The sequence below is a fragment of the Netta rufina genome (genome assembly GCF_964035555.1).
Source record: "Netta rufina genome assembly, chromosome: 12".
NCBI lineage: Eukaryota > Metazoa > Chordata > Aves > Anseriformes > Anatidae > Netta > Netta rufina.
Window position 1 is genome coordinate 11,432,412 of NC_140135.1, and position 25,153 is coordinate 11,457,564.

At 47.7% G+C, this 25,153-nt stretch overlaps 1 protein-coding gene across 2 annotated transcripts in view; it reads right to left on the reverse strand.

The window, feature by feature from the left end:
- Positions 1 to 300: 300 nt before the first annotated feature.
- The window catches only part of LOC311213993 (gamma-aminobutyric acid receptor subunit beta-4), a gene marked incomplete at both ends in the record, with an annotated part of 62,282 nt that continues 37,429 nt past the window's right edge, over positions 301 to 25,153 (reverse strand). The window contains 6 exons of one of the 2 annotated variants that reach the window (XM_084294354.1): positions 301 to 678; positions 1,235 to 1,479; positions 3,700 to 3,852; positions 5,450 to 5,587; positions 9,807 to 9,889; positions 21,013 to 21,233. In XM_084294354.1, the coding sequence (XP_084150480.1) occupies positions 301 to 678; positions 1,235 to 1,479; positions 3,700 to 3,852; positions 5,450 to 5,587; positions 9,807 to 9,889; positions 21,013 to 21,233 (1,218 nt within the window). Of the gene's footprint in view, positions 679 to 1,222; positions 1,480 to 3,699; positions 3,853 to 5,449; positions 5,588 to 9,806; positions 9,890 to 21,012; positions 21,234 to 25,153 lie in introns of both variants that reach the window. The other variant, XM_084294353.1, reaches the window with a different exon arrangement.

Below are 25,153 nucleotides of genomic sequence, written 5' to 3' on the forward strand. Positions count from 1 at the left end.
TTTTTCTTTTTCTTTTTTACAATGATTTAAGTCCTTCAGCAGGAAACCAAAATCAAGACAAACACATCCCTCCCTGAAACCAAATCCCCTCCCATATACCCTTCTCTCCCTTATCCCCCCCAACACTCCGTGGTTCTACATGTGCTGAAAAGAGAAGAGTAAGCTTAGAATAAATCTAATGAATCAAAGGAATAAATGATAATGATAGTAAAGAGTAAAACCCAAACCCAAAAGACCACAACACTCCTGTGTTGTCATTGTCTGAGTGTCTGTCCCTATCTCTCTTGGAGGCTGCAGGCATCAATTTACATAGTACAACCAGTAAACAAGGTTGAAGAATCCAAAGGTGATTGGAAAAATGATTCGTGACCACTTGTCAATGGTGCTGACATCTGTCAGGTCTGGGATTTTGAGCTTCAGCTTAGATGACCGCCGGCGGAGACGGCAATTGGCACGGTTGCGGGCTGCGGCATGGTGGGTCAGCGGGACGTGGCGGTCCAGGGTTGGGTGGTGACCAAATCCATCCCGAGAGGCCAGCTGCTTCCGGAACTGGATTCCTGAGCCTTCAAAGGACATGACAGAGTTTCGAGAGTCGCCGACGCTGCTCATCATGTCCGTGGCCAGCAGCTCGTTGTTCATCTCCAGAGTGCTGAGGAGGATGTTACCGTAGGGGTCAACCTAGAACAGGGAAGACAGAGAGAAAGGTAGCAAGGTTGTCCTGTGCACAGTGTGCACATGGCTATGCCACCAGGGATGATTTTGAACTGTTTTCTGTGTACCAGTAATGCTGGTTGGATTACCAGTGGGCTCTGAAGCTGGACTTATGCATTTGTAAAGGTTGTACATCAATGCTGGTTGCCCACAGGCTGGAGCCTGTGCTTGCAACAAACTTGTGAGTGGGGCAATGTGATTTTGCCAGTAGATTAGACCAAAAACCACAGGGGTACTCTGGGCTAGACCTGTCCTTGTAAGATGATGGTCCTGATGAGATTGGCTTGAGGATGATGACCAAATGATCAAGGAGAAAAAAATCCCAGTAATCACTGGGGAGAGATCTTTCTGGGCATCTGTTTGCAAACTTCAGTGGATCTGTGTTAACAACACAAGGGAACTGAAGTTTCTCTCTCATGATGAGGAGAAAGGCTGCGCCACAGCTCACCCAGGACTGAATGAGCAGTGGAGAGACTGAATTCTCCTCCCACAATGAAAGAAGGAGACAAACCTGCTCTCTCACCCTCTTCTCTTCATAACGGTGGCGCTCATTGTTAGCCTTGCTGATCCGTTCGCTCTGTTTTTTCTGCTGCCGAGGGCCTCGCCCAAAGAATATGTAGTTGACAAAAGCGTACTCCAGGAGTGCCAGGAACACGAAGACAAAGCAACCCATGAGATAAACATCAATAGCCTTGACATAAGGAATCTTGGGGAGAGTCTCTCGCAGGTGGGTGTTGATGGTAGTCATTGTAAGTACCGTGGTGACCCCTGTAAGGAGAGGGTAGGTGTTCTGTTACCAAGGTGGGGTGGTTTCTTTAAATGCCTATCTCAGTTTCCCCATCACTCCTACCAGCTGGACTGAACCTCAGAAAGGTTGGAAGCAATTGGGCAGAAAATTGTCATTATTCTAAGCCCAGCTGCCTAATGCAGAAAAATATATATATATATATATAATAATTAAAAAACAAAAACAAAAAACATCAATAGTGGGAGAAAATGTTGAAGCTGAGTATCATCAGAACAATGTGGATCAACATTCCCTGGACCTCAGCTTTCCAAGTGCTCTCTGATTGTCCTTCTTTTACTCACTGTGATAGGAAATACACAGTTTTTCTCTTAGTCTCTCACTCTTCTCCCTGTTTTCTACTTCATGAACTCATTAGGTTTCCCTGGGCACTACTGAATGCCTCAGTATCCTTGACATGAATTTTTAATCTGCTTTGTCTTTCCAGTGCCATGAATATGACAAAGAGAGAAGGGATTCCTACTTCATGGCCCTCCTTTTACCTGCCTCATAGGCTTCTGTCCACATCCTTAGCTCTATACATTTGCACCTTCCTCTCACCAGCTTTACCCCTCACTACTTCAGTTATCTGTACAAACTCCTCTCATGTTTTCCTTTTTAGGCCTAGTTATATTTCCTGCATCTTAAACAAACATAGTCTTCAGTCCACAGAAGACTAAACAGAAGGGATATATGACAACAGTCTTTCAATATCCAGAAGCTTTGTGCAAAAAAATAGGAGGGGAAGGGGGAGGAAGGAGGGAGGTGGAATAGAATGTTCTCTGTGTCTACCAAAACTAGACAAATTGCATTGGAGACCTAGGATAGAGGCAAAGAAGAGATTTTTGACTGTATGAAGAGGCAAATCTGAAGGTACAGTGCCCAGAGGTGATTGCAGAGTCTACTTCTTTGGAGCTTTTTTAGGACAAGTTAGATAGAGAGCTGTCAGGAATGGCTTAGCGAGAGCTGTTGCAGTTCTGACCTATGATGTTTTGCTTCTGTCTTCTCCTTTGAATCCAGATGTCAGCAGAAATTCAACAGCTGTGCATCTCGTGTCCACCCTTCTGCTTATACTCTCACTGTGCCAGCAATGTCTGCCACGATCTCTTTTTCTTCTCTCACTGATTATACTCTTGTCATTGCAACTTACCCTTTCAATTTACCATGTTCTTCCTGTCCCCTTCCTGCTCCAGACTTTCCAAACAAGTACAGCCAAATCATCTCTTGATGTGTCTCTGTACAAACCACGCTTCCTCCGAGCCTTCACAAACTCTCTCTTCTTCTAGAGCTAATTTAAACCCTCAAATTGCTCTGTAAGACCCAGCCTCTATCTGTGCCTCATTGCTTCCCTGAGTCCTAACCCTCCTCCCCCCCCCCCAGCTGAAATTCTTCTCCCTCTTTGGCTCTCTTATTTCCTCTGAACTTTCTATCATGTTGCACAGCCCCATTCTCATATGCCAGCCAACCCCCTTTTCTCCTGTTCCTTCTTCAAAATCCTCATCTGCAATCCACCCCCACTTCCCTTCTGTTGCTTAAAAGATCTCTTTTTTTCTTCCTCTCGTAGGAAAACATCTCTATTTAGGGGAACATATGCTTAAGAAAAACTTGGACTTTACTGTCCCACATTTGACTTGGTTATGAAGGTCTTCAGCTACAAGAAAGTGTCTGTATAGGGCCTAAAATATCATGAAAATGTGTAATGCTACTTTCTTTATTTTCTTAAACGTTTAGCCATTCACTCACTATACTTACTGCTTTTTGGCCATCCACTCTCAGCATGTACCATCTAACTAAACTGCTCCCAGCACACCTGTTGGCCAAGAGGTGCCCAGATTTCTCTGCTTCAGAAAACAAGTACAAACTAGAATGAGGGAACTGGTGGGTTCATGGCATGTCACAATCTCACATGTCTGAGAAGCTGTGACCATTTATGCCTTTGTTACAGAGTCTGAACCTGCACCTACAGAAATCTATAATGTAACTTTTACTGACTCAGACTTAGGAGATAATACTTCTGAACCAAAAAAGTCACACTTCAGGATGAAAACTTACAGTTTGTTCTCAGAAGAAATGTTCTTCATTTGGGATAACAGCTTGTTTCGTTGCTACCTCATCAAGAAAAAAGTGTTTTCTTTCTTAGAGCTGCACTGTCTGATCTCCCTCAAAAAAACACCTTCTTCAGTGTAAAATATAAAGATACCTACCCAGCGCCACTCGTGCAGCAGAAGCATCATAATTGATCCAGAAGGAGACCCAGGACAGGATGGTGATGAGGATAGATGGCATGTAGGTCTGCAGAATGAAGTAACCAATGTTCCTCTTGATCCGGAAACTCAAGGATAAGCGCAGATATGAACCTGTCAATGAGATATTAGAGGGAGATGTTGTCTGAGAGGTGGGTGAGGCTGTATTTATGGTAGGAGCTTGGGTTAGAAATTGAAATTTTATTTGGAAAACGTTCTCAAGAGCCAGTGATAATGAGGAATCTCTCTTTCATTAGGTTTTGCAGACTCATCAGCTTTAGGGAGGGGCTCTTCAGAGTCTGCTCAGTTGGCTCAGAATATTAAGAAGAAAGGAAGTTCTACATAAGTTACATTATTATATCAGACATCATGGGATAATGTCTGTTCAGTACTCAGCAGAAACTGCCATTATGGTACGTTCCAATAAGACATAGATGTACACAGGAGATTTTAACCCTATATCTGGATTCAGTGAGATGATTTTCCTTTGTTTCATGTGCTAGCTTTTCCTCCAAACAACAATGAAGATCTGAATTGTATTTTTCCCATGCTATTCTAAAAATGGGTTATGGTCAGACTGGGCAAATTCATATGCAAATAGAGTACTGTTAGTTAATCTGTAGGTCTTTTCTTTTTTTTTTTTTTTTTTTTTTTTTTTTTTTTAAGTTCTTGCAACTTCCTCCTAATCTTTTAGTGAACCTAATGGGGACAGTGACAACAATAAGGACTTTTACTGTCCTTCCACTGGAGCATGGTCATTTTTACAGAGACGAAGCTGTGTCTCTCACTGAAACAACGTCCAGGCCATTCTTCCTTCTCACCTCCTTCCCTAGGCAACACAGCAGCCTGAAATATGAGTATAATTGTGGGTTGGCAGCTAAGCTAAAAGGAGAACAACATTCTTTAATGATCAAGGAGGTAGACTGGGAAAAAGGAGGTTATGTTCTCTTACCAACATGTGCCATTTGCACAGCTTGAATACAGTACTTCACCAGTCCTTTTTTTTGAAGGTCTTATCTATCTAGATTGCAAACTCCTTTTGGAGAAACACTGCCTCTTATAGATCTCTAGATTACCACTGCAATGGGACCCTGCCCCTGGCATGCCTATTGAGGTACCGTTGTAACATCACCATCTGCCACCACCACGGATGGACTTTGGCTTTGATTTCACGGCTTTCCAAAAACCATGTAACAGGTGTGTGGCTTGCTGCTTTGGCAGTGAGCTCCATGCCAGATCAAAGTGAACAGAGCAACCAAAATCCAAACCCCTCCAACTTTCCAACTGGCAGTATTTGAATTGTCCCAAGCGTTCCTTCCAGATCTTTTTATTGCAGTGTGCAGATGGGTTTCTTTCATTCCATAGACCACCTGCTTTTCAAGTCAAATATTCTTCTGTCTGCTGCTACACCTACATTGCCTTTAGGAGCCAGTTGCAAACCATGTAAAAATAAGGTAAAGTCTGAGAACCTTCTAAGGAGGTTCTGTTTTGAGCTCAGCTGGAGTTTTGATTAAGAAATTAAAACAACTGCATCCAAAAAAATCAAACGATGTTGATATAGCAGATGCCTCTCTTTCAAAGGAACAGGACCCTAAACTAAAGCCTAGATCCTAAGTTAAAGCCTCAGCATCTAGATCAGAGGAGCAATCACACTGACCTAGATCAGCAGAGGGTTGATGTATTTCATCACATCCCTGGGGCAGACACTTACCAGTGGTGAAGACCACTTCCCTGCTGACCAGCCTCTGCTCGATAATGGTGAACTGGGGCAGTTCTAGCACCTCCATCCCCGTGACAGCAGAATCATTTCCTTGCCAGAAGAAGACAATGTCATCAACCGTGTAACCATCTGCAGAGGTGGAGAAGCACAGAGAGAAAACTAAGCTGACAAGCTGCAGCAGATGACACCCCCATTTTCTCTAAGGTGATCTGGAAGAGGATCCAAAAGAAAGCCCACACCATCAGACAGCAAGCAGACCTCCTCCCTGCTGACGTACTTTTCTTCAGCTGAGCTTGGCAGTACAGTCCCCCAAAGAAAAGGGGAAAAAAAAAAAAAAAAAAAAGGTCAGAACTCCTCCTTCTGGCTAGGATTCAGGAAAAAAATGTGGGAAATGGTCCACCAAGTCTTGATTTGTGCTACATAATCTCCATGGCTAACGTGACAGGGACTTGAGCATCTGAACCAAAAATTGCACCAAACACTGCAATTTGCTTTTTATAAACTGCCTCCTTTTACCAGAAGGGGGAGATCACACAATACATTCTGATGTGGACTAGGTAAACAGAGTCTCCAAGTATTAAAAACTCCAAGAGATTAAAAAATAAATAAAATATTTACAACAGTGATTGAAAAGGAATTTGAGCATCAGAGCACCTCCTTCTTTTAAATACTCTCAGTCAAAATCTGGAGTTGGGAAGTGGACAGAGCCTCTGAGATTGGAGACTGCCTTTGCCAGGCACTGGCTGAAAGAGCACTAACAAGAGAAGAAAGGAAGGGAAGGCAGCATGATGATGAATGCTCATCCCTTATGTTTCAGCATAATGGAATTGTTCAGAGGTTAACTCAGCTGAGGGTACAGCCTCGTGCTTTGACCCTGAACTATAGATAGCAGCGCTGCATGGGCTGGAAATGCTGAGGAGCCCACAGGCACAGTCCCAGGAGAAAGACTGCCCAGGTGCTTTGGCCTCACTGGGAGCAAGGCCCAGGGGACAAAATCATGCAGCTCTGCTCCCATTAGTCACAGCCCTGCCTATTGCCCTTGTGGGCAAGGAGTCATCTCCACTTGAAAATTAACATTGCTTTTGGCAAGCTAGGCTTTGCAGCACCGTGGCTGGTACTGGACAAGGGTGTCCTCTTATTCTAAGCAAAGAGTAGAGCTGCATGGGAGCACCTCTGTGCTCAGAGAAGCACCAACATATACACAGGCTGTAGTACAGCACTGTGGAACGCTTTGTTCAGAGCACAAACTTCACCTGTACCCACAGACAGCTTTTATTCACCACCTGAGCTGCAGCACAACAGCCAGCCTTGGCCACAAGCCCTGGCAGCAGAGGCAGGTGGCTTGCAGCACCCAGCAAGGCCAACATCCACTACAGAGAGTGGCCACCAGAGCCAGCATCAGGTTGTTAGTGACAGCAGGGGAACGAAGAGCTGCTGAATAGAGGAGGAGGAATTATTCTACCTAACCTTAAGTGCCAAGGGTTCCCCCAGCTCAGATCCGAACCTCTGAGGATGGTGTCACGCTGCAGCTCCTGAGTGGACAAAGCCCTGAGTAACCTGCTCTGATCTCATGGCTGACCCTGCTTGGAGCTGGGGGCTGGACTGGAGATACCCTGAGGTCCCTTCCAAACTGAGTTATTTGATGACTCTGTAGTGTCCAAGCCCACGTCCTGTGCTCACGGTCATTACTGCGCTTATTCACAGGTGCTAAAAAAGTAATAACAATTTTCCAAACGCTGTGCCAGATCTGCTGCTGGTGAAAATCAGTCAAGCCAGGCCTCCACCTCCTCCCTGACAGTTGCTTCTGCTCCATGGCCCTAAGTGGTAAAGCACCCAGACTCACAAGCCCACAGGGATTCAGAGGCACCCTTAGGTCATCTCCCCTGCTGCAGACACCAAGGTGTCACAGCCTGCTGACCTGCCTCAGTTACCCTGGCTTTGTGCGCAGGACCTGGTGTTTGCATCTGGCTGCAGCATCTCCCAGAGCAAGGCACTAAGTGTGGAAAGAGTCATGAAAAAGCAAAGCCCTCACTGCTCCCGATGCTTGATTCCGGTGGCTCAAACATGCTCACAGCTACAAACATCGTGTGTGAATCCACCTGAATTCAGACTCTCAGACACTGGTGGTCGCTCTGTGTTTTTCTGAGGTTACCAAGCTCTTTCCACCCAGCGCTTGCCCTCTGCAGAGGTGCACCCAGCCTGTAAACAAGTCACCTCTCCACCTCCTTTGCAGTAAACAAGCCAGGCTGAGCTATTTAAGTTTCTTACTGCAAAACATCTGCTCCAGCTCGCGCACGGTTTTTAGCATCTTTTCTCAACCTCTTCTGATTTCTCAACTTCCTTTCTAAATTATGGAAACCAAAATTAGACAGAGCCCCTTTCCCAGGCTCACCAGCAACATATTCAGAGGCCAATCGATTCCCTTCTCTGACTCACTGCTCCCCTGGTTTATATAACTGAGGCTCACTCCAGCCTTTTCTGTCAGAGCCCTGCCACGAAACCTCCAGCAGTGATGCTCGGGGCTGCGATCCCTCCATCATTTCCCCTGGCCAATGCTCGGGCAGGGACTGTCCCTCAGTCCTGTGCCCAGACCTCTGCATTTAGCTGTGTTCAGATGTATGCGGGATGTATTCAAATGTGCAGCAAGCAAGCCACGCAGGCTGCTATCTTCATCATCCACAAATTTAACAGCAGTGACTTCAAATTTACTTCCTGATCAGCAATGAAAATGTCAAATTACAGTAACTAATTTTAGGATATCTCACAGTTAACTAGCTCTATTCCATTTATTCTACGACCTGCTGATATTGGGTACCAATCTTTTATTTATTTATTTTTTTTTTGTTATTATGCAATGTGAAATCAAACACGTTTTTTTTTTTTTTCTGAGAAGCCATTTTTTAAAGTGATTCTAAAGGGAAAGGTTGTTCAGTCTAAAAATAAACGTTCCACTTTGATTTGCAGCTTTAGAAAGGAAAACGAAGTTTCCATTTTAATGTTAAAAAGCAAAAGAACTTTCACAAAGATAAGTCATTTCAACCTGAAATATCATAAAGTATTGATACAATGTCTTGAAATGTCAGATTAACGGCCTGTTTGTTGCCTGCCTCATCGCTTTTTTGTTCAGTCCTGGCACACAGCTAGGAGAGGGTTTATGGGGTGAGGGCTGTTTTCGGGACAGGGGGTTGGATCAACAGGCACTGCCAGCCCGGGCTTACCTCCTGCAGGCAAGTGCCACAGGCTGCTGTGGGGAAGGAGACCCCAGCTGCATGCTGCTGCTTCACAAACCCAATGCTCCCGCAACACAAAAGGGTTATTTTGGTGTTTGTTTTTCTTGTTTGTTTGTTTTCGGTGTGTTTTTTTTTAAGCCAGGCATAAAAGGAGTGTTGTTCCAAAGTTGTGTGGATGTGGAAGCAAACAAAATGGAGCCCTGTGGATTTGTGATGTGCAGGAGTGTGAGAGACAAAAGCTCTTAGGAAGGGAACCATGAGTCTCTTCATCTCTGCGTAGATCTTAGAAATATTGTAAGGAAGTGTAACTTCAACTAACAAATTGGCTTGACATGTCCCATTAAGAACAAAATCGCAACATGGGGAACTGTGGGTAATTCTCTGCCTTCTGTTTTCTTGGTTGTACCGTAAACTATTCTCAAAATACGAAGGAGTGCCAGAAATGACATGCCATTAGTGCCTCCAGGAGGACCTCATTTACATCCCATTACCCACCACGCCAAGCACTGCTATCGCTGTGCATCCCGAGCGGGAGCAGGGCTGCCAGGCGCGGGCAGGGCTGGGGAGGCAGCACCGTGCCTGCCGGCTACCGATGCCGTGGGACCTCTTTTATGAAAAAAGCAATTCTCTGATAATCACCACTGAAGCTGCATCATCATTAGTGTGAGATCTGCTGCTCTGGACCGCTCCTGCGGGGATACTGCAGTGCATTTTTATGAGGGAGAGACCAACCTCCCTTCGTCAGCGTGGTCAGGGGAGGCTTTTCATGGGAGTCCAAGGAAAATCCAAGCAGGGAGGGGCTGTGGAGAGCTCTGGTCCCACCTCTCGTGAAGAGCAGGCTCAGCCACCAGTGAGGACAGCTTTCCAGGGCTTGCTTAGGTCTAAGGGAGGCTTTTCTACCAAAAGCAGTGGTGCTTTTAGTGCCCAACCTGCTGCTAGATCTCTATTTTCCTGGGCATTTCACCCATGAGGTCCCCAGGGAATAGAGTTTGGATGAGAAAGCCCGGTCCCACCCAGGGCACACCCTTGGATGGGGGTTAACACCCGGGGGAGGCAGCCCAGGGGTGGGAAGACTTGGCTGGGGCAGGTTGGCGCGTGGCATCGCGTGGTATACGCACAGCTCTCGATCTCCAGCGTGCAGTTCTGCTGGTCCAGGGGGTACCTCCGCAGGTCCATCATGCAAGCAGCTGTGGTAGTGATCCTGAAAGAAGGGGAAAAAAATAGGATATATATTTATTATTATTATTATTATTTTTACAAAAAAAAAAAAAAAGAAGGAGAAATGAAAGGCAGACGTGAAAGTCAGGCAGCATTTGGGGCCGCTGTTTCCCTGGAAACCAGGGAGAGCCGTGGTGGGAGGGCGGGAGGGAGGTGTGCGGGGGGCTGGATGCGGCTCACCCTCAACTGCATGGCTTAAACCCTTCGTGACTCACGTCAGCAAGGCAGTGTCTCTATTAGCGAGGTGGGGAGGGATTTGTGTTCCTCCTCTGTCTCTCCAGGAGAAAGACAAAGAAACTGGGAGTAGGCAGAGCTATGGGCAGAGGGGGAGAGACATGTCAGGTTATTAGAGTGAGGCAGAGGACACATGTCCATAAACTGAAAATGCATCAATTAAATTGCCTGGCCATGACCTAGGGGGAAGAATGACTGACCATGTTTTTCCCTTGTTCTCCTTCCCAAATTGCCTCAAGAACCCCACTGCAGTCCCAATCCTTCCATTGTACCTACTGCCCTCCTGCTCCTGGACCATGAGCTGGCGGCTCCGCTCACAGATTCACTCTTGTGTGAGTGATTTCGTGAGCAAGATTTGCCTGACACATGAATGCACGTGTGCACATCTCCTATAAAAATAAGTACGGGGAGAGGAAGAGGGTTGGTGCTGCTTTGGGGGTGTCAGAGCCACTCAGTGCCCATGGAGCGCTCACACGTGTGTGCAAGAAGGGTGCTTGTGTGTTACAGAGAAGTGTCGCTCTCTGGGATGGGGGCATTTTGCAGTGGGGTAGATGAGGGAACGGGTAGGAAGCAGGCACAGAGCAGAACAGCCGCTAATTTACCAGCCCTACAGTTAGCAGGCTGCCCCCATTTCTCAAATATATTGCTCCCCTCACCCTTCAATGCAGTTTTCTTCCTATGCAGTGTATGTGTGCAGAGTGCTGAAGAGAGGGGAGAGATTGGTGCATTCCCCCCCCCTCTTTTTTTCAATTAACCATCTGGAAGGCATTAATCAAGCTACACATTTTTTACTATGTAGGCATAACCAGTGAACTGTTAACAAGAAAGCTTTATCTTCTGAGCCCTGTGGCCAGGGAGACAGAGAAAAGGGGGGGAAAAAAAAAGACAAGGAAGCAGAGAGGATGAGATGGCGAACCAGCAAAACAGAAAAAGCATCAATGAAAGAAAAAAGGAGAGCAGAATGGGGAAGGAGGGGCAGGAAGGGTGAAGCTGGATGGAAAATTGGAGGGGGGGTGGTGGCAGAACGGGGGTGCAAGCACCATTGGGAGAGCACAACCCCGGGGGGTGCTGGGGTGGGGGCCAAAGCAGGACGGGCGAGCGGCCCCGCGGAGCTGCTGGCTCTTTAAGAAATCTCGTGTGCTAAATTTATCTCTCTGCTGTCTGTGAAGACTGTTTGTAGGAGATGAAGCCTTGAGGAGAGCCTTTGCCACTGCCTGCCGTGCTATAAATAGATCCGAAGAGACGGAGGGAATTTATATATATCCTCGCTGGGTCTAGATACAACACTGCAACTGCCCTCTCTCCAAGCAGGGGGCCCGGGCGAGCTCTTAACCCTTTTATCCGTAATGCAGTTGGGGTGGAGGAGAAAGCACAGGGGGGGAGAAGGATGACAGGGCAGGAGCCACATACAAATTATCACCGCGGCGTTGGGACTGCACGCATTGATCTCACAGCCGCCGGGTTCGGCACCTCGGGGAGGACTGCGGGCAACCCAACGCCTCTCCTACCCCTGTCCACCTGGGCACGGGGGACAGCCCCAAGCCCACCTGGGGGAGCCAAACTTTGCCTGGAGAGCCCACGGTGGCAGGTGCATGGTCCATCCCGGCCGGGCGCAGAGACCAGGGAGTGACGGCCGGGTGTGAGTCATCCCCTGTGCCGCACACGGCTGTACTGTATGCATTATACCGCACCCCTGGGAAACAGCGGCGACAAACGCGCTCTCCGATTTTCCCCTAAAGTGTGCGATGCAAAAATGGATTAAATGAAAATTTTCCACCCCATTTGTGGGACCCTGCAGGCTAAAACCTTTCTGCGGTGTCCATCCCTGAGTCGCAGCCTGGCTGGCAAACGTGGCTGCGCTAAGGACATCCAGGGGAAGCCTGTTCTGGATGGAGAGGGACCCTCGTGCCTCTCGGCAGGATTTGTTCGTCACCTGCAGTGCTGGTTGGAAATGCAGAGCACGACACAGTGAGCTATGGCTACCACACTCCATGCGCCAAATCCCGCTCACACTAACAGCCAACATAAATCCAGAGCCACTCCAATGATTTTTGCAAGATCACACCAATTTACATCAGCAGAGATTTACATCAGAGCAGGATTTATCCCTGTTGATTCAAAAAGGAGAGAACTTCAGGACAGATAGGACAGAAAGGAGAAAAATGAGATTAAGAGGGCATCAGTCCTTAAAAATCAGATAAGAATTTCTCTTTCCTTCAAATTAAAGGGTGGGCACATCCACACTGCACAGCTCAGCATCCAACAGAGATACCCCAGCTGGCTCGAGGCCCCAGGCTCATGCTGAGCTGCCCACATAACAGTGCTGGGACAGGTGAGGACTGGGACCAAGTAAGTACACAGATTTTTTTTTTTCCTATTTTTCTAGCAGAGAAACACTGGACTGCAGCCACCTGCTTGTCTGGAGCATTTCAGCTGCAGTGCTGCACCCACAGCAAGGGGCAGCCAGCAAGGCCATGGGCACTGGCACTGTGGGACCACCTGGGTGTTTGGCTCCTGCAGCACAACTAGGTGGGGAGCAGCTGGCCTGAGGTGCTGGGTCCTGCCTCTGGGCTTCCTAAGGTTTAATAAACCACCCTTCTTGGGATAAGAAAAGTGGCATCACAGAAAGGAAAGAAGGATGTTTAATTATTTATATATCGGACCTCAAAAAACATCCTGTACCCCAACAGCCCTTTGCCATACCCTGCTCATGGGTGACCCACAGCATCACTGCTCTGTTTGCCTGCTCCCAGAAGACAGAAGAGTGATGATGGCATGAGTGGTGATGGGGGAGGCAGGGGCAGGGCTGAGGGGCAGGAGAGCAGATAGTGCAGGAAAGGAGGCCACCGGGGTAAGGGAGCGGAGGGGTGGGATCAGGGGAAGCAGGGGGTGAAGGAGCCTGGGGAAGGAAAGCCAGAGAAGAAGGAGAGGTTAAAAGACAGAAAGCAGAGTGGATACTCATTCTGTGCGAAAGGAGATGAGGAGACAGAACAAACCATCACCCTGTAAACAGCTCTAGACAGAGTGCAGTGCCCGGAGGAGACGTGACCCAAGTGGAGCAGAGCAGGGAGTGTGGGGCCAGAGAGGACGCCAGAAAAGGGTGCCACCTTCCCCGTGGCACTGGCAAGAGGTGCTGGCTCCTGGCCAGCCCACATCTTCCCTCTCCCTACCCCCTCTCTTGCTTCTTTACTCACCATCCCTCCCCTTTTAAATTCAAAAATGTGTGTGGTGTGAATTCCATCTGCTCTGATGGCGATTCACAGAGACGCTGCCCATCGGAGGGGAGAGGCTCGTCTGCCCTTCACACGATGCTCTCAGTGAAGCATCCAAGCCTGGCCACCACCACCCGCCACCACCAGCTCCCCTCTCCTCCCTCCAGTTCTGTCCCCTCTGCAGGCCTCCAGGTCATCCCCCTCGCATCACAACCTTCACACTTCCCTCCCCACAAAAAAGACGTCTTTGTGCCCTTGCCCTAATCATTGCTCCTCAAGTCTGCAGGCTTTCAAAGCAGCCAAGTCCTCAGTGCCCTCCCTGCTCCTCTGCTGCACAGCTGGCAGGCAGTCCATCAAGGGGAGACAGGGCTAGGGAGAAACCACTGTACATTTCCAAAAAGAAAAAGAAGGGACGTGCATTCATGAGTTGTCAAGCAGCTCTGGCAGGCTGTGTGCTGATAGATATCCCCCTGCTCTGCCAGCACCTAGCAAATCCAAGCAGAAGCTGAGGCAACACAGATGCCTTACCATGGAGAGAGTCCTTCAGCCCCAGGGGAGGTAGGGATCATTTCAAGAAGGACAGCCACAAAACTCCAAGTCCCACCAGGCAAGTGCTAGGTCTCTGTTACAAGGAGGTGGCGATGCCCACCTGGCACTGGTACCACCAAGGCAGAGGCAGGCATGGAAAAGCAATGCAGCCTCAGCCTGCTGCCTGCTCCGTGAGCAGCAGCATGGGACCATCCCACCACGTTTGCAGCCCAAAGGGGAGAGCTCAGACTCCTGCACACCACCAGCCCTCTGTGAGTTCTCTGACCTGAATGCCACCACCCTTTTCATTCCCTTCCCGATCCTCCTTATCACTGTTTACTTATTAATGGCTTCTTCTGTCTTATTTAGATTGATTATATAAGTTCAAATACAGAGCAGTGTGGAGCTCCCACCTATTAAACCTATTATCCTACCCTCTCCATCTCCCTCCTACCCTGTTGCTTGCCTCCTCCACAGGAGCTGTCCCTTCAGCTCCCCAGGTCTGATCTCCCTGTACCAAACTTCAGCTCTGGAGGCCCTCAGCCACTAGTTCATCCTCTGGATCATCTTCAGTGTGTTGGGAGAACCAAATTCATCAGCTATGAGTGTAAAGAGCAAAATATGACCTCCCCAAAACACTGATTCCTAAAGGAGCATGTCCTCCTCTCTAAGGAGGGCTGGGTTAGAAAGAAGCAAAGACATTCACCTTTGAGGGGTTCCTAAAGCAATTAGGGTCCCTTTCTCCTTAAACTCATCCTTACAAAATGACATACTTCACTGTTTGCATCATAACTATGTGTATATCAGTGAACTAAATGTGCCTGAAACTGGTTTCTGGGGTCAATGTTAAGTGGTACTGGAACAGCATGTGCCTACACTTACAGTTTTGTCTGTTTTGCAGGTATGGAGTAAGTTTCATCATCCATGGACTAACACAAATATTCAAACACCCTCACAGCTAAGGATTTAAAAAAAAAAAAAGTTTAAGTTGCTGGTTGAAACCTTTTGGATTTCAGATTACCTGAGAAGCTGAAGATGCTCCTGTCCCCAGTGATACAGACACCTAGAGCTCAATTTGTAGCAATGAGGAGAAAGCACACAAGCAGCTTGAGTTTCACAGGACACGTGTAGACCCCCCTCAAGGGATAAGTTAGACTTGTACTGGGATTCTGATAACCGAGAGTAGAAGGAGAGGCAAAATTGCTCTTTTGCTGAATGCGGGAAAAAATGAAATCGAATTTTTACTCTGTACATTCTCAGAGTCAGTCATAAAAATCATGCTGGCAAATGTCACCTTCTGCCTGGCAGTAAGCACAAACTTTGAAGGGCCTGGAGGGATTTATAAACCCATGGTGGATTTTGCCATTCTTTTAACATGGTCTGATCTTTGCAGACTCCTGGAGGTCATGTTAGAACCAAGAGCAAGGCAAGGATATGGAATATTTTCCCCTTGTGTCTGCTGGCCTAAAACCGACTCCATAAGTCCTGGCACAATCCTGCTAAGGTCACTCTGTTTCCAAAAGCATCTGTGCTTGCATAGGCATCCTTTGATAAACAGCAGTATGCGCTGCACTCAAATTAGACGAGGAGAAAAAAAGCTCTTCTAAACTAGTATTCAAGGTACCAGTAATCAAAATCAACCTGTTTTCCACCCTGGGATAGGAAAATCACGTGTTTTCAGGGGATAGGAATTGAAGTGTGGATGCAGGCACTTCTGTGCCTGACTAGTGCTTCCAGCTAAGTCCCTCATTCTGGCCCTAGAAGACCAAAATGCACATGGGGATTTGTCAGGTTCCTAACTGAACTCTCATTTCCCCTCACCCACTGAACAAACCCTTCTCCCACACCCAGATCTCTGCACTGGAGCTGGGTGGCGTGAGCAGTGCAAGGCTGCAGCACCAGCTTTGGAGCCCAGCTGGGTGGACACGAGCCCAGCTGCTTACACCCAGGCTGCCAAAGGAAAGATTTCTGTTGCCTTTGCCTAACCTGCGGAGGGAGCAGGCAGAGCTGCTAGAGGCAGGGTAGAGACTGAATCATCTCGCACATTTCCAGAGAAACCTCTCTTGGGGAGGGAGGGGGAAGCAAAGAGAAAAACTGCAGATTTCTTCTATTCTGGCCTGCAAGATGGAAGGAGAAAATTGCTGCTCAGGGGTCTCAGTGTAGAGAATACTGCTCAGTTATAACCTGCCAGGTCCCTACTCCATAAAAATCAGAGAACACCCATAGGGAGAGCAAGGACATGTCTGCAAACAGCAGGCTCCGAGCGAGACAGGAGAGAGAGAACCCTTTATACCAACTGGAGAACCAATAATCCCAGGCCTGAATTTGGGGAATGAAATTCAGACATAGCTGGGTCCTGGTCAAGAAACGGGCTGAAAATGGGTGCTATAAAGAAGATGAGCTCCAGCAGAGCCCAAACCATGTTGAGCAGGGAGGGCAGCCCCAGAGGCACGACGCAGCAACCTGCTGGTGGGTGAGCGGGTGGGAGGGATGCTGTATGTGCCTCAGCTCACCTGGGTCTCTGCCCTGCATAAGGTGAGCTACAAGTGGTGCTCGGGCTGCTGCCTGGCCCAGGAGTGGGTCAGTTTGCTGTAGTGCAAAGGCTGACACCCCCCAGGAGTAGCTACACTGCAGGGAGCAGCTGGCTGTTGGGAACTTAACCCTGTGAAAAGCAGAAACCATGTGCTGCCAAAGCAAATGTATCCAGCTTCACTCGGGTTTAAACTGCAAGTGTTGAGATGTCTGATCTATAACAGCTCTCTCCGCCTTGCTTCAAGCCCTGAACAGGCATTTACACTGATGGGGAAAGCAGGGGTCTGCGTTCCCAATGGGCTCAGTGCCCTGCTGTGCCTTGGCTCCTTTGCATCTACACAAACTGCCTTGTCTCCAAACCACACCTCACTGCGGTGACTATCATGGGCAGGAATAAAAAAAAAAAAAAAAAAAAAAAAAGAAAGCAAAACACACGCACACCCCCACCGCTACACCACCTTCGCAGGAGGAGATCCCTCATTCTCCCTGCACAGGATTTAGTCTCCGTCATCAAATTCCTCTGCAGTTTTTCAGTTGCTCAGCTCACATCGCCTGGGCTCCTTGCCAGCCAGGCGCTGCATCTCGCTCGCTGTCCACTCAGCTCTGCGCCTGCTGCCCCGCGCCCCGGCCCTCCGCTCCCCCGTGAGCACAGGGATGCTGAGCTCCTCGAGGCACCTGTTCTGCTGGAATTCAGTTTGGTCCTTAATTGGAACGAAATCAAATAGCTTCGAGATTTCCCCGAAGGGTGTTTTTAAGCCGGTTTCAAATGCGATTTCAAATTACCATGTGAGGATTTTAGCATTGTTACAGCTATTTCTATTTTTAGGTCTCTGGAAACATAGGAAAATACTGACGACATCAACATTTGATGAGTGTTAACTTGCTTCACTACCAAATGGAAACTGCATAGTCTAGAAAAGGAAATACAGATATCAGACCATAATGCATAGCCTATCTGTGTGCTAATGTAAAGCTTATTGAATATTATGGCAGAGGTAGGCTAGACAGTCTCTGGGGGTTCAGAGAAAGGCTTCAATGTTTCTCCCTATAACTCTCAAATTCCAGCAGTGGTAGTGCAAGCAGCATGAAATAGAGAGGGAATTATTGACATAAGTGAAAAATTCCCTGCATAAAATTAGGATTGAAACATCAACACTTTGAAACATTTTTTTTTTTCTTAAATGAAAAATTTCTCCCTATTTTTTTTTTTGTTTAAAATTTGATGAAACCAATGCAATTTCTGACAAAAAGCCATTAGGAGGAAAAATACATTAAATCCAGCTGGTTCTACACAGCTCTTCCTCAATATCTTATCCACCTCCCTCCCCTACACCAACAGTTGACTGCTTTTCATCTTTGTGGGCAGCTCCTTTAAGCCTCCCTTCCTGTTGCAGCCTTTCCTTGTTTCTTTAGCACATTCCTTGCTGTGTGCTCCAGGTGACCTCTCCCATACTTTGCAGGTACCTTTAATCCCTTCAAGGTATCTGGGGGTCAGAGGAGTGTGGACACAACCCCACCTCACCACCTTCCATCTCCTAAAACCCCGCTGGCTCTGCTGGGTTTGCATCCTCCCACGGCAGACCACACATCCTCAGCTGCTTGGAGCATCCCCGGGGCTGGATCTGGGCTCCAGACCCCGGGATTTGGGCCATCTGCTAGCTTGGAAGGGACGGAGCTGGGAAACACCAGTGCTGGTCCTGCAGCCCAGCGTCGCCTCCCCGATGCAGCCCGTGGCTGTTTATGCATTCCTTTTGTCGGAGATCTGGCAACCGGCTTTTAATCCCAGCCCAGTGTGAATTAATTTTGGAGTAAGCTTTTGTATCGAACGCTTTTCCTAAGATGTAGCTGTATTACATCTGCTGCACTCCCTTCATCCACTAATTCGTTAATTCTATCAAAAACAAGCATATGCTTTTCTGACACGCAACTTCCACAATGGAGCAGAGCGGCAGAATAAAGAGCTTCATTTACTCGTGGAAACAAGTTATCTGAAGCTTGATCTTATCCTCACTGAAGTCAAATGAAATACCCATTGACTCCATGTGAGCTAACTCGGACCTTGTGGTCTGATCCGGGGTTTGAGCCTGATCCTGCCTGAACACTCGCTGAAAGCTGGGGCCTGCCAGGGTGTCATCCTCCCCGGTCTCTGACATCAGAGGCTGCTGGAAAGAAAAATGACTGTTGTGCCACAAATAGCACGATTGAGTCACTTTGCTACAGGATCAGCTCAAAGGAGGGGGAAGCGACTGGTGAGAAGGTAGCAGGAGAAGGAACAGAGCTGTGGCATCTTGCCTGAGGAAAAACAAATAAGCAGGTAAACAAAGGAAAAAACAAAACAAAACAAAAAACAACAGAAAATGCCTCCTTTGGCCTTCTTCTATCAAGGCAACTCCATTTTAAAGATCCTTCCAAAAATGCAAGAGAAGACAAGGCTTCATAATGCAGGAGAAGGACCTGCACTTTCTTTCCTGTTTGCAGAGCAAGCATGGGTGTATTTGTACCAAGATGAAGGGAGCACAGGTGAATATCCAGACCATTTTCTTACCTGCTTGCACCTGCTGTGCATATGTCTATGTATTTTTGAATACGACCACAATCATTTGCACCTGCAAAACTGCACCTAGCACTTTGCTGTCAGCAAAATCACAGGTGCAGGAGTCAGTCCAGACAGCAAGACTTAAGGAAAGCACTGCCCATACCACTATGGGTAAATCTAGAGGGACTTCAAGCATTCAGGGCACCTGGCTTGTTCCCTAGTGCCCCGGTGCTTTCAGGGCAGTGAAAGCCAGCCACCCTGGCTGGAGGCACAGCCCAGGAAGAGCAGTTGCAATTGCTCACTGCTTTGTTTTTGCAGTTGCCTTTTTCTCCAGGGGCAAGAGAGCAGCTTCCAGGAAAACCAGCCAAAAGTTAAAACAACACAGGCGGCTCTTACTATGGCCCTGGAAATAACAGGGGCAAACAGCTGTCATTTTCTTTCTTTTGGCTTGGATGCAGTTTTCCTCATCTCACCCAGGCCCTGTCTGGGAGGGAGCTGAGCTCCCCCACCCGCACTGCAGGGCCCCACAGGAGGGCAAGGGCAGGGATGGTGCAGGAGGTGCTCAGACAACAGCCTGGCCCTGCAAACCCTCCGTGGACTTCCACTGCTTGGCAGCTGGATCCACACTGCTCGTTGTCGGAGCTGACTAAATGGCAGCTGATAAAAATACACGAGTATTTCTGCGCCATGCGCTGCGCAGGTACACGCTAAGGGTGCCCACCAGCCTGGGGGAGGCAGCTCCGTGCTCAGGTGGGCTGGCTCAGCAGCCTGAGCCTCACGGCACTCTGTGCCCCCTCCTTCACGACAGGCTGGAGCATACCCCTGCCTGTCCCTTAGCACAAGCATTCACTGCTGCTTATAGCTCCCCAGAGCTCTGCCATAGGGAAACACTGGGCACAGCCACCTCGCTGTCCTAGCAGGATGATGTCCTGTGCAGCCTCCTACTTTGGTGTGCCTACATCCAGCCCCACCCTCCCCCAAACAGCCCTGCTACTTAAAAAGGAAGAAATCATCATAGAAAGTCAGTCCTTGCCACAAAACACGAAGCAGCAGAGGAGCTGATACTGTAAATGGGAATGGTGGGTGTACCCTCTTTGAAAGAGAAAGGTCTTTCCTCCCCCTTTGCTGCACTGGGACGTAAGCCCAGAGCTGCTATCACAATCATTTGTGAATGTGGAGGCAGGTCTAAAAGCCAGCTGTGAATTTTGGTAGTCAAAAAGGAGGAAAAAAAACAACAACAACAAAAACAAAGAAAACACACTAGGAAAACAGCTCAAAGCAGACAAATACAGGATTGGGGAAATCATTGCTTAGATTTTACCTACAACATCCAAAAGTGCACACTTATCTACAGCTGCAAACTTCCCTTTTAGCCCCCTTCTTCCTCCCACTTGATGTTCCTACCTGCCCTGGCACCTCTACAGATCCAGATATCACAGCGAGGCCAAACTCTGTCACCTCCCCTACAAACAAACACACTTTCAAAAAGCCTTTGTACTTGCCAGTAAATTTACTCCAGACACCATAAAAAGCCTCCTTGCTGAGGACCATTCCCCTACTAGATACCAACTTTCAAAGCTCAATTATCAAAATTGCTCTGGTAAAGAGACTTTTTTTTCTTTAAATGGTACAAAAACGTCTACGATCTCATACTCAAAAATAACTAAAGTGATTTTACTCAAGTGCTACAGGTATTCAGCATTAGATACCAGAGTAATGAAGTCTCATCTCCATAGGCCAAACTTGCAGAAAATTATAAGGAACTGAAAATGAGTGTTTCAAATGGAAGTGTTATGCAACACAAATGACAGTGACCTGAAACACACAGAACCAACTATTCCCATCTCCAATATTTGTCTACAGCACTACAGGGAACCTCAGAGGCCTGAAGGAAACAACCACGTCTAACTTGGAGAAAGAGCAGGTGCTTAAACCTGCACAACATTTCAGAATCTGTGTAGTCAGTGTGCATGAAGAAAATACCAGAAACTCTTTTAAAATGGAGGAAATTTAGATGAGGCATCTTTCACAGCCACAACCAACAGGAATTCCCCTCCAACTTACCTCAGGCCATATAGGACAGTCCCATCAGGATGGAGCCGGATCATGCGATTCTTCACGGTCACTCCATGCAGAAAGGACTTCTTGTCGTTCAGGAAATAGGTGTCAGGCAGCCACAACTGGTCAGCCACCCGATTGTCCAGGGTCAGGTTGAGAGGAAGGTCATTGTATGCCAGGCGTTTGTCCCGCCAGCTCTGCTGGAAGTACATGGTGATGGTGTAGTCCTAGGAGACAAACATGCTAGTGTCACAGCCTGGCCTCAGGGCAGGGACATAAAGCAGTCCAGTCCCCTCCTGCCACTGCTGAGACCTTTGGTGGGTCTCCACATTTGTTGGCACCCAAATGTTTGCGTCTGCACCTCCACCACCTGAAGGGACTCATTTTGCAGAACTGATTTGTTCTGCAAAAATGAAAACAATACGCTTGGTAAAGTCCACTTTCATTCTGAGCAGAAATTCAGGACATTCCCAAAGGCACACGGAAAATCTCACCTCTAGCCCAAGGACTCAGAGTCAACCCCGGCCAACCATGACAAACTATTAGCACTTGCCCTGGTGTATGAGCTAAGTTGGGAGTTCAGTGCAATTCTCAGAGAGGGACATATGTGGAGGAAATCTGTCACCAGTGGAGCATGATCCGCTGGGTAAAGGGCAGTTCCTTCACCATCCCCAGCAACCACAATGCCATACATGTCTCCTCTTCCTTTCCTGTTCCACAGTACAAAGCTGAAGCTTAAAAGTTCTGCTGAGTCAGGACTTTTCCAAAGGGCAGGGAGAGCTGCTTTGTAGCCTACAGCTGCAGCTTTGCAGAACAAATTCTAGATACTGCACAGTAACTGCACATCCCGGGGAGACCCAGAGGCCCCAAATCAGCTTTTCCACAAAGCCACAGACTGTGTTGTAGCACTGTGCTAGAAGTACAATCATTTCCTCTCAGATAAATGAGTAGTACAGGAAGGGGTCTTGTACACATCAATGAAAAAATCTTCTCACAACAGGTCTTAAATAGGCTAGGAGCCAAGATTTTTTTTTGGGTAAGACAGCTAACAAGATGTAGATTAGGAAGTGGGCAGGGTAAGCAGCGCTCACAAGTCTTGCTGATAGCAGCCTTACAGAAGCCAGTAACTTTTCACAAGTCCTTAAATAAAAAGCTTTCTGCAAATGCATGCAAATAAACTGCTGGGGCCAGAGACACGTTGTTTCTTCCTAAGCAGATACTTAGTGCCAAAGGAATCCTCCTGACCATGCATGAGGGGCATTTCTGTTCTGCATTGCCAGCTCTGTGCCAGGGGCTGGCAAGGACCACGCTCATGCACTAACATCTGGGCTGAGCAGAGAGGCATCCTGCCTGCCCGTCTTCTCCCACTGACTTTACTCAAAGCCAGGTTTGAGTTAGCACCTCTGAAAACAAGCTCAAATAATCCCACAGTATGGGTATGCCAGCTTTCGGGTATCTAACTATGATTCAGAAATCCAGACCCACATGCGTATCTGAAAGGTCATGGAGCAAACCTGTGGTGTAGTCTGGATACAAAAGCTATATCTGTCACCTTCTGTATTATATTGGAAAGAGCAAAAACACAGTGACAGGTTTCTGGCCAAGAAACTGTGTTGCTTTGCTTTTTAAAGGATTGCTAAGCTCTTGCTTCAGAAGCCTCACAGTCCTTCTCTCAGGGACACCAACATTCTCACTTTGGCCAAGACCCTGCTAAGGAAAATATTCTCTCTGGTTACCCCTCCCAGTGACTTTGGACCTGCATTGCAGTATGAGCAGAGCACCTGAGTTTCTGGAGCCTCTCACCCCACTTGGTACCCAGCTCTCCTCTGTGGGACAGGCAGCCAGTGATGCACCATTTCCATTCTATTTATTTACAAGACTTCCATGCTGCCTTGCAAGGCACACCTTGTGGCCCAGCTGCATGCAGAGCTGTGCTCAGCACTGCAGCTCCCATTCAGCCCCTCACAAAGCTGAGATAGCACCTGAGCCTGCTGGAAATCTGCTCAGCGTGACCATCCCCATGGGACACCCCTTCACATGCCTCCACTCACCCTGCTCTGCCCAGCAACGGAGAGCTGTCAGCCCCAGCTTCCCCTCCCTGCGCATCCTCCAACTCAGGTTTTGCAGAAGCTTTACTCCCTCTCTCCTCCTCGCTGCATGATGCATCCACAAAGCAGAGGTGAGAGCAACATGTGGAGCAGCAGGCACTCACACTCCAGAGCTGCTTCCCCGCGAGGAGAGAGGACAGCTCTCTCAGGGGCTAGGAAAAGCCCCAGAGAACAACGAGGAGCTTACCTGGGGGCCTCACATGCTAAAGTGACAGTGCATCCTGCCAGCTACTGAGGACAGGGCTGTTGGCATACATCTCTAGGCAAGAGGAAGAGACTGATAACTACAGTATTTTCTGAAACCCAGCAGAGACCCCAAAACAAAAAAGACGTAAGAGGACACAACAGTAATCAGCTGAAATGTTGGCACAAGAGAGGTGTGGATGGAGGAAGACGTTTCCTGTAGAACCCCAAAGACAATAAACACAGTGATACATCAGCGTACAGGGCACACATTATGCCCAAAGTGATACTCTTACAAGTGTGCTTGGGCTCATTTCAGAGACAGTGGTACTGTGTCGGACCAAAAGTCATCACACATTAGTGTCCTGTCTCCAGCACCAATCAAGAGAACAGAAGGGAGAAATATAAGAAAAAATGGGGTCTTTGTGTTGCGATACTTTATTCTGCAGCTGTTTCAGGCTTAATGATCTCCTGAGCCAGAGCTGATACGTTCTTAATTGGAGATACATGGTTTCTCTTCTGAGAGTTTGTCTCATCTCAGAATATCTCAGCCTTTGGCACCTGCAGCCTTGTGGTAGGTAGTAAATTCTACAGTTTAGCTCTCCACTGTATTTACATCACTTAAAAATAGGTACAGATCAGACTTACTCTTATCTGATTCCCTGTAGTGGCTGTATTAAGTCAGTAAGTAATCATAACCCTGTGCTACTTAAGCTTACAGAGTCTCACACTTTTAGGTAGTTGAGGGTTACTGAGCAGTATACAAATAAGTAAATATTCAAAAATAGTATGAAGGCTCTGGCAGAAGCAGGAAGCAGCAAAGGGGAAATAATTTTTGCACAGGTTAAAAACAAAACAGCTGTACAATTAGAGTATCTGACTTTCAGCAGCGGGTTGCTATATAAGAACAGATTGAGGGCAAGGTAATGGAAAAAACTTTCCACAGAGCCTATGGAAAAAGCATGAGGTCAGGTACTTAGCAGTACTGTGAAAGGTGCAGGCATAATGTAGAAAACACAGTCCTCCAAGTCATAAAAGGGGAGGGACTAGCAGGAAAGGAGAACCACCCAAGGATGCAGATCCTCCTGCTGCACGGCAGGAGCTCCAGCTTCCAACAGAAAGTCACCTAAAGCATCCCTCCTGAGCAGGCTGCTTCATAAACCCTCAGCACAGCTGCTGGGAGATGTGGGTCACTGGCAGGTTGGAGCAGATTGGTTTTCTGTCCTGTGACCTCTACAGCCCCCAGTACTAAATATTACCAGAGGCAGTCTGCATCCTTGTTACAGGCTACAGTGGACTCAGAGGTCTAGAAATGGTATGAAATACTATGTGAGAAAGGACCAAATCTTTGCTCAGAACACAGTATTTCCAGCAATATGAATCTCTCCTGTGCCTAGTCCATCTTTGTGTATGACAAACAGCTGGTACCTTCTGGGGGGAGTTTTAAAAGTGAAGGTGACTACTGCAGGCTGCTAGCATTCCACCAAACACTCGTAAGGTACTGTAAGCAATGAGGGGGATAAAGGAGGCTTTACAGCTTACCTCTGGCACTAGCCATGCCACTTCACTTTGTCCCCCATTTCCCCTCCACCCCTGACTTTGATAAATCACCTCTTTTTGGAGAAGTGACCAAATAAAAGTCCTACCCCATATAAGAAAATGACATATGGTCTCCTTGTCCAAGATCATAAAAGAACATTAGGAAAGCCAAGATGCTCCAGAAAGAGGGAGAAAAATGAAACATCTGACTTAGTAAAAACCAAGCTGCCACTGCCAGAGACTAATGAACAGTTTGTTGGCTTCGACTTCTTTGATGATTAAACACCAGCTCCTGTTCCCGTCATTCTTGGGAGAGA